We start from the raw sequence: 9,575 nt of genomic DNA on the forward strand, positions 1-9,575 counted from the left end.
GAGAACGGCTGCGCTGCGCTGCGCTGCTCTGGGGTATGCGCCACGGTCACTAAGCAGCCTCGTGGGCCTCGCCCTAGGTTGTGCACTGGGCGACCTCCAGCCTGATGCTTGGTCTCCGCCAAGATTGCTTGAGTCGATCCCTTCTCTCTGGGCATCCCTAGGGAACCAGGAAAGCTGGCAGTGATTTCTTTCCCAGGACCCAATTTTGCCCTTGAGGATATCATCGAGAATTTGTCCCCAACACAAATCCCATCCCGGACCTAGAGGGGGAGAAAAGAGGCAGAGAGACAGTGGCCTTCGGGTTTGGTTCCTTTCCACCCACCCCAACCCAATCCTCCACCTCACCCTGAGTCCCACCTCTCAACCCCCTACCCCCACCCTGCCTTGAAATTGGATAGGAGAGAAGCCTAGCTCTCTAGCACTAGAGCATCTCGAGGGGCCTTTGCTTAAGGCCTACCCAGCCAGTGAAGCACGAACAATCTGCCTGGACTGGAAGGAAGTCCACAGAGCTGCAGGGGGGGCCTGAGAGATCAGACATGGTGTTAGGGCTATCAAGCCCATGGCTGAGCTGGGCTTTGGAGGAGGAAAAGGGGAGATGGAATTTCAGGCTATGGGTAGTACTTGGGCAAAGGCCCAGAGATGAGTTTGTGCAGGATTGAGCACCAAAGCTATGAGGGACAGTCTGGCTGCAACAGCACAGAAATCAGCATAGCCTGAGGATTCTCCAATAAATGAGGCTGATGGAGACTTTTCTTGACCCCATCTACTCCTGCTAAGAAAAAAGCATTGAACATTTAATATGAGGAAGGATAATTTGTAGACTTGGCTGGTGGCTTTGGAGGACAAGTAAATTTAATAAGGACTGAGGCAGAATAAGCCACTCAAGTCAAACTACCCTTCTCCCAACATCTTTTCTTCTGTCCCCGACCTCCTGAATTTTTTTCCTCCTCCAAAAAGTCTTCTTTGGTTGAGCAAGTGAGAAATCACTTCTTCTAAGACCTAAATGATAACAGCTTCTATTAGCCAAGTGCCAAGCATCACACTAATCATTCCATGCATATCATTCAATTGTCCTAATAAATCTGTTAAATACACATTATTATTATTCCTACTTTACAGATGGGGAAGCTAAAGTTCAGAGCCCAGTGAATGGCACAGTCAGGATGTGAACTCAAGTCCATGAACTCTAAAGTCTGCACTTAAACACAGTGCCCTCCTTCTACCATTTTGCTGTATTAAGCTTACTGGGCCCTCCTCTGCCAAAGTACAGTTTCCCCAAATCCACCTGCTTTTGCAGAGAACCAAAAATGTCCATATATTGTCTTGATTCTAACTTTGTCCTGGTGATGTTTGTCTGTCCTCACACTATGCTTCCTATGAATATGCAAAAGCAATCCAGGGCATGCCTGTGTATGTATGTATGTGCTTTTGTGCATATGTATATGTATGCAGGCCCATATCTGTGCACGTGCACATGTGTGCATGTGTGAGTACACATACAGGTGAATACACGTATGTGTACACATGTGGGTAGATGCTATGCGTGTATGAATGTGTCTCGGTGAATGCACGTGTGTATGTGTGTGTGCATGTACGTGTGGGATGTGCATATGTATACGCACATGCACATATGTGTGTGTGTGCATGTGCGCATGTGTGCTTATGCTACATTTCACAGACAACAGTTCCTGCTTGGTTGTTATGGGAACCACAGTTCTAAAAATGTTAAACTGAATCCCACTCCATGTGGGCCCGAGAAACCAAAAGAGAGAACTGAGTGGCAGACACATCTGGGGTCCAGAGCTGAGGTACAGAATCATGGGCTCAGCCAGAATTGGACAGACACAGACCAGCCAGAATTATGGTCCCACTCATGACACCCCCATGGCTTGGAGCAGGACCTCAGTCCTGCTTCTGCCCATTTCTCCCTTCTGATCTTTTCTCAGCTTCATGCTCTCCAAACACCTGCTTTCCTTCCTTTTTCCCCCTTCTCTTTTCCCTTCTCCCTTTAGCACTTTACATCTTTTTTGGGGGGGAACCAATCCACTCAATAATTAAACACTTAAGGGGTGCATGGGTGGCTTAGTGGGTTAAAGCCTCTGCCTTCAGCTCGGGTCATGATCCCAGGGTCCAGGATGGAGGAACGCATCAGGCTCTCTGCTCAGCAGTGAGCCTGCTTCTCCCCTCCCCTCTCTCTCTGCCCGCCTCTCTGCCTACTTGTGATCTCTGTCTGTCAAATAAATAAATAATCTAAAAAAAAAAAAATTAAGCACTTAAGTGTGCTGGGGAGTGGGCATGATGATATGGAGCCCACATATGTGGATCAGACATGGTCTCTGCTCTTGAAGGAGCTCAAGTGTGGGACAATTTGGATAATACACAAGGGGAGAGGAGAGAGCAAAAGGAGAGAAGACAGAGGATGGAAGATGAATCTGGTTCAGATATGGAAGGCTTTAACTGCAGTGTATATTTTTTTGTAGGAAGGTGGAAGCTGTGGTCATTTTGGGATACAACACCATGAGTGCTTTAGGGAAGTTGTATCAGTAGTGATATGCAATGTGGAGTGGAGGGAGAGAGACCACAGAAAGCAGTTTGGTACAGTACAGGCTTGTCTCAAACAGGGCACAGAAGTTGGGGGGATGAGGGAAGAAATAGCAGGCATACCAAGTTGCTTTGTCAAAATCTCCCACTTCATCAAGATTCTTAATTACTCTTCCTCTTCCCTGTATCTCTATGATGAAAGTCAAGACTAGAATGACCTTTGTTACTCATGTATGTGTTGAATACTTCCAGTATATTGGAAAGGAAAGAAGGTGGGAACCACTGGTCTGGCATATGGTAAATTCTCAATGGTTGTGGAACGACTAGATATGCAGGAGAAATGCTAGTCTTGGAACTGGAAGGCCCAGGTTCAAGGTCCACTTCAGTCTCTCACTCTCTGTGTGTCCTTAAGAAAATCCCCATATCTCTCAGGCCTCGGTTTCTTTCTCTATATATAGAGGGGTTAGAAAAGATGTTCTTATAAATTCCTTCCAACTACATGTTATGTGATTTTATGTGATTGTCATATCCATGGTGTTTGTGTATGTGCAGGGAGGGGCATGGGCTGAGATGCTGGCAATAGGCACAGAGAAGATAAACATGGAAAATGTTTCACTAAAGGAACCAACATATTCAGGTTTCAGTTTCAATCAGTATTGTGGAATAGATAAACCAAAGACCCTCCTCCTACAGAATATGTGGACTGACTCACAAAATATAACAGACCTCTGAAATGCTTAACCAAAAATGCAATCAAGGAGAGAAAATCTATATGGACCAAAACTGGGCGTAGAACTGGGAGACCAAGAAATATAAGCATGGGATGTGCTGTGAGTAACCCCAGGAGGTATGGGGAGGGAGGTTTATTTCTTGCCTATGCTGACCTGGGCCCCATTTGGGGGACTTCCCTTGAGGATGCATAACTATATGTGTTAGGGTTTGAACTCACAACCCCTGTGTGATACAGGAAGCCCAGGTAAAGAAATTAACAAAGAGACTGATCTTCATTATTTGGTATTCTTGGGATGCACAGCACAAGCAAATGCAGAATTGCTCAGGAAAAACATACCCTCAACCCAGGCCACAGAGTATTATTGCCCAGGTAAATGCCCACTGAAGGTGAACTCACAGCTAAAAATCACACTACATAAAAGGAAACAATGTACCAGGGATGAGAGCAGATAAGACCCTGAAGATCTTCAGTAAGATCCAACAGTTTTTTCTTTTTTTAAGATTTTATTTATTTACTTGACAGACAGAGATCACAAGTAGGCAGAGAAAGAGGGGGAAGCAGACACCCTCCTGAGCAGAGGGCCTGATGCAGGGCTCGATCCCAGGACCCTGAGATCGTGACCTGAGCTGAAGGCAGAGACTTAACCCACTGAACCACCCAGGTGCCCCAGTAAGATCCAACAGTTCTGAGTGACAGCCTGGATATAGGAGAAGGAAGGGTCAAGGATGAATCCCACAGAAGAACTGTAAGTCATTCAGGTGAGTCTAGGGACCCAAACAAATGATAGTCATCATTAGGAGAAACTGGGTGTATAGATGAATGATACGGTTTTAGACAGTATTTTAAATGGCAGTGAGACACCCACACAGAGTTGTTCATTAATCTGACCAAGGAGTTACACCTGGGGCAGATACTTGGGTTGGCTGGCTTAGAAGTCATTTAAGCAGCAGTAATCACTAAAGGCCTGGAAATGAATGTGCTTTCCAAGACAAGTGTTGAAATAGGGAAGGTGAGAGCTAGGAGCGATGTCTGGGAAAACACCCTCATTATGAGGGCTAGATGACGAAGAGGAGCAAGTAAGATAAGAGCTCTCTGTTTGTCCCTGATTCTGTGGGGGTCTTGGGTTTGGGTAGATTTTCTGATGATTTTATTTAAATTCTTTCCATCTCTGACGTTAACATTCTCTTCCCTCACAATCCCTAGGGGAAGCTCTGGCATATGGAACAGTTTCCCTTGGGAATACTATGAGGAGCTTTTCAGCTGGGAGTTCTAGAACTGGGCTGGGCTCTGGCACCAGCACCATGACTAACTAAATCACTTCTGTGGGGGTCAATTTTCCCGTCTGTGATGTTTAGGCCTAGGTTTGTGTTTGAGGACAAGATGGGGCACAAGATGGTACTTGATAGAATGATGTTAAAGAGGGCAAGGGTGACATGGTTAGACACCACCCACCCACAGCCTGTCTGCCCTTCCTTCTTTGTTTAGGTTGTATGGTTTGCAACCAGTTGCTTGAAATCTGGGCCTTTATGCTCTTCATTACCTTACTCTGCATGGAAAGTGAAGTCAGTTGGTCCATGCCTATAAGTGAGAGGTGTGGTCACTTAAATAGGAAGCTGATAAAAATCACCATTATCTTTTGTGTCTGTGAATCTACAAGTTACCTATTGTAATGCCTGATGGTCCATCATTTGAGCCTCTTTACAGGGTTAAACATTGCCCTCTACAGGCTACTCTTAAAATGTTAACTCTTCTAGAAGAGGTAATGTGGAGTCCTTTACCACAAACTGTTCTAGTAAATATGAGATACTCGGGTCACATGAAAGCACTTAACACCTGAGGGGAGAAATGGATGGAATTCTCTGACTTGATTATTTTGTCTCTGGTCAACTGAACACTGGGGTGGAAGGTGAGCATGTCTGACAGTGAAGGGACAAAGAAGCCAAAGGATCCGAAGCCAGACTGATCTGGCATCACAGGGCTGTAAGGCACTCTTAACTCAAGAACAGCTCAGCTTGAAGGAGAAAAGAATGAAGCCTGCAGACAGGCCCTATCTTTTCCTTAGCAGAAAGGAATTACTGGGGAGGAGAGAGGGTGAACAGCAGACTTCTAATATTCCAGAGTCTGCTCAAGGTGGCCAGAAATCTTTTGAGTTGGGGGTTCAGGGAGTAAAGGGGGACCAAGTTGAAACCATTCCCCATCTTCCCCACCTCCCACCCCAAGCCATGAAGGGTTCACCTGGAAGGAGAGTTAGGGAAAAGCGACTATGGCAGGTGCATGGCTGGATGGTAGAGGGGCTGCTGCCACCTAAACAAGATCGTTTGGGAGCAACTAACATGACTGTGAGAATCTGGCAAGCACCTCGTGTGGCTTGGCTCGGCCCATCCATGGTCTGGCTGAATGCTGAGTCCCGTTTGGCCCTGACAGCCCCTTTTTCTCATACAGATGCACAGCCACTGGCTGGAGCTTCTGTGATACCTAATACTTCGGTTGTTCACAGACAGCTCTGCCATACTGCAGTCCTCCATTGTCATGGCTACTGCCTGGGCCTCCTCTAGTTCCCAAATCTCTCTCACTTGTGGGTAGGAAGCCTTTCCAAACAGCACTATTAAGGTGAGGTGCCACCATTCTGGGGTTGGTAAAAAAAAAAAATTACTGGCTTTGGAGCCAGACAGATCTGAGTTTGACCCCGTCACTTACTAGCCAGGTTACCCAGCAAGTTACCTACTTTGTTCCTTCATCTTTGAAATGGAATATATGTTGCTGCATTTAGAATTGTGAAGATTTAGGATAATATATCCCCAAATGTTACCTCAACATCTCAATCACTCTCAAGTTTCAGAAAAAACTTTGAGCTCTTAGGTCAGTTGTGATTAAATGCATTTGTTAATTCAGTACATATTTATTGAATGCCTACTATGTGCCACAGTGCCTGACAATAGCTGCGTAATGATCCTTTTGGCTGAATATCTCCTTTCTCTTCTGGCACATATTCTCCTGGGGGAGTGACTGGGGGGAAAGGGTCAGGAGCTTAGATGGCAGATTCAGTAAGCTTTTAGCACAATAATTTTAATTGCAAAAATAAACAGTTTTGTCAACTGCTCGAGAGTAGCGTCTGCTTTACAAAAATTAACAACAACAAAAGGAAATAACCCCAAAGCAAAACGTTACATCCAATGGCTGCTGGAAACGACATTGCTGTACAAAATCCCGCGCGAGACCGGCTCGGCGCTGCCCCAGCCTGACTCTGGGGGTTCTAATGAGGGGCGTGGGGCGTGCGCCAAGTTAGTTACAAAAGGCTATCTTGAGTCCCATGGAAGTGCCTACTCAGTGGGTGGCCTGAGAGGACTTCTTCAAAGAGCGGCGGACGCGGGCGTCAGCGCCGGGGACCGCAGGAGCTGTCCACGGAGCTGGTGCTGAACGAGGCGTGAACGACGGGCACTTCAAGGGAACTGGAAGTGGGACCAGAGCCCGGCCCCGGGACGTGCCGGAAAAGGGGTGGGTGGGGGGTCGGGCCAGGTCTCCTCTTTCGTGCCGGGCGGCAGCGCCTCAATCTACAAACCCATTTCCCCCTCACAGGGCGGCGAAAGAGAGGCCCAAAGAGTAAAAGCCAAGGCCCTTGAGCCGCTCCTCCGCGCGCGCCTTCTGCTTGAGGTGCACCTTGCTGTGCCTTTTCTTCTCATCACTGCGCGCGAAGCGGCGGCCGCACACGTCGCAGGCAAAGGGTTTCTCACCCGTGTGAGTGCGCACGTGGGTGGTAAGGTGGTCGCTTCGGCTGAAGTTGCGGAGGCAGATGCGGCACTGGAAGGGCTTGTGGCCGGTGTGGATGCGCAGGTGGCGGTTGAGCTCGTCGGAGCGCGCAAAGCTGCGCACACAGCTCTCCACTGGGCAAGCAAAGGCCTTGGCGTGAGGCCGCGGGCAGAAGCAGCGCGCGCTGCACTTGCCGCCCCGGCGCCCCTTGCGCCGCGCCTTGGTGGGTGGGAATGGGGCCGGCGGCGGTGGCCCCGGAGGCTCGGCCACGCCACTGCTCCCAGTGATGTCTGCCACCAGAGGTTTCGGGAAGTCCGCCGCGGTGCTGCGAAGGCCCAGGGGAGAAACCTGAGCCTGAGTACCCGCCAGAAACTCTCCACCGTCGCCGCTACTCCCCCCATCCCCACTAGGAGGGGTCAGGAGACCCGGGAGGCCCTCGGCCACCTCTCCTAAGTCACCTGCGGCCAGCGGATAAGCGTCGTAAGACCCCGTGGGGTAGAGTCTGTTGGCGGGACCGGCTGGCAGCTCCGCCGGGCAGCTGATGGACAGCAGGTCTTCAATCTTGGCCCCCATCGAAGGGAAACGGGCGTCGGAGGGGGCCTGGTAGGCTCCCTGTGACCCACAGCTCCCTGGGGCTCCAGCTGAGAGCAGCTCCCAGGGAGCGTAGGGGCCTTTGAAGGCCGAGGCAGTGTCCAGCGCAGGGGAGGCCGGAGGCGCCCGGAGGCCTGGCTTGACGTCGGGCGGGGAGAGCTGAGGCTCATACAGGCACTGTGAGGGGGCGCCTGCCGAGGGTGAGGCTTCCCAGAACGCCTCTGGGAAGGCGGCAGCGCCCAGATCCGGGGAGTAAAGGTCCGGGGGACCCGGCAGCAAGGCGTCGGGGCCTGCGGAAAAAGAGGCGTCCAGCGGAGACCGGGATGCTGCCGCCTCAGGGCCGGGGAAAGGTGCCAGACCCAGGATGCCCGACATGAGGTTGAAGAGTGCCTCCGGGTCGTGCGGGTGTTCGGGTACTGCTTGGATGAAGAAGCTACCGCTGTAGCTGAGGCCAGGAGGGGGCGTGGGTGCAGGCCCCTCCAGGAAGCAGGAATCGGCTAAGTCCCCCCCGGCGCTGCAGCTGCTCAAAGCCCAGCTCAAGAAGTCGCCTGCTGAGGAGGGAGCAGGAATCAGCTCCGGGCACATCAAAGGACGCGCCTCAGAGTCTGCAAGCCCCTACCCCGAAACCCTGGGGGCGCACCGACACATAAAAGGTGCTTTTTGCACATTCTGATCCAGCTGGAGCCCGAATACGCCCAAGACGCACACACAAACATGCACACGAAAACACACGTGCACAGGCAAAAGGACGCCCTGATCAACCCACAGGTTCCTGCGGAGGCGCTGGCGGTACAGAGGGGCTGGGGATGGGGTGCGCACCTCAGGACCCTGGAGCCTCCTACCACCTCTACCCCCCACAGCTCTACAGTCCGGGTCCCTGTCTGTTCTCAGGCACCATGCGCCCCCGCTCTGCGTCGCCGTCTGAGCACCCTCCGCCGCTCTCCTTACCTCCGGGGTAGCCGGCAGTCGCCGGCGCGTCCCTACCGGGCAGTCGGGACAATTCAGTGCTGGGTTCCGCGCAACAGCCCTCGGTGGACTTGACCAGAAGCGCGTCGGGGCCGGAAAACTCGCTAAGGTGAAGCATGGCGCGGCGGCGGCTGCGGGGCGCCGGGGGCCTCGCCCGATGGGCTTGGCTGCGCGCGGGTGACGGGGAGGCCAGCTGTTGCGGTGCCCTGTGCCTCACTGACCCAAGCACCCGGGCTCCTGGCTCCAGGTGCTCACCTTTGGGAAAGGGAACGGGGGGCCGAGGCGCCTTTGCTCGCCGGGACCTGCCTCGGGCGGCGGCTTCTCGCTTCTCCAAAGCGCAGCCGGGCTCCCCCGATCCGCGGCCCCCCCACTTATATAGCAGCGGCCGCGCTGGCTCCGGGCTTCCGACTCCCCGGGCCACTGCCATTTCGGGAGGCCCCGGCCCTGCCGCCGTGACGTAAATGCCCAAACATGGACACAGGATGTGTGCCGGGGACTCCCGAAAAGGAAAGCTCGGCCTGTGACGTCGCCGCCGCCGCCGCCGGGCGCGCGCCGCTGCGTGCGCGCGCGCTCCCTGAGCGTGGAACCCCGTGAGCGCCGGGGCCGCTGGGGCACTAGCTGGGGTGCTGGGCTGCGTGGGGCCCCGCGTTCCGTTAGCGCCCCTCCCTCCTGCAGGCAGAGACCAGCGGTCAGCGAGGAAAAGTCCCTTGGGCTTTGGGATTCCACAGTTCGGGATCCGAATCCGCTCTCTGCCACTTAGTACCTATGTCATTTAATTTCCCTGAATGTCAGTTTCCTCACCTGTGAAATGGAGCCATACATATCTCCTTCGTAAGTTTACTGTAAAGAATAATTGGGTTAGAGCGTATTAAATTCTATGGACGAGGACACAGAATTCTTGCCATTATTCACTGTTTGCTCCCTCTTGGTTTTTTTGTTTTGTTTTGTTTTGTTTTGTTTTGTTTTGTTTGCGTTTCCCCCCTTTTGTTTGTTCTAG

At 51.9% G+C, this 9,575-nt stretch overlaps 1 protein-coding gene across 2 annotated transcripts; it reads right to left on the reverse strand.

Annotated features, from left to right (window-relative positions):
- Nucleotides 1–3,900: 3,900 nt before the first annotated feature.
- Nucleotides 3,901–9,326, reverse strand: EGR4 (early growth response 4). 2 transcript variants are annotated; one of them, XM_004742201.3, is made up of 2 exons: nucleotides 8,561–9,326; nucleotides 3,901–8,163 (listed from the first exon to the last, which is right to left on the reverse strand). In XM_004742201.3, the coding sequence occupies exons 1-2, from the start codon at nucleotides 9,003–9,005 to the stop codon at nucleotides 6,845–6,847; spliced, it is 1,764 nt and encodes a 587-aa protein (XP_004742258.1). In that variant the 5' UTR covers nucleotides 9,006–9,326; the 3' UTR covers nucleotides 3,901–6,844. The 2 variants fall into 2 exon arrangements, with proteins under 2 accessions (XP_004742258.1, XP_004742259.2); XM_004742202.3 differs by having other exon boundaries at nucleotides 3,901–8,160; nucleotides 8,561–8,762.
- Between the last annotated feature and the right edge of the window lie 249 nt (nucleotides 9,327–9,575).

The sequence above is a fragment of the Mustela putorius genome, unplaced genomic scaffold, assembly GCF_011764305.1.
Source record: "Mustela putorius furo isolate JIRA1106 unplaced genomic scaffold, ASM1176430v1.1 tig00000281_pilon_pilon_pilon, whole genome shotgun sequence".
Taxonomy (NCBI): domain Eukaryota; kingdom Metazoa; phylum Chordata; class Mammalia; order Carnivora; family Mustelidae; genus Mustela; species Mustela putorius.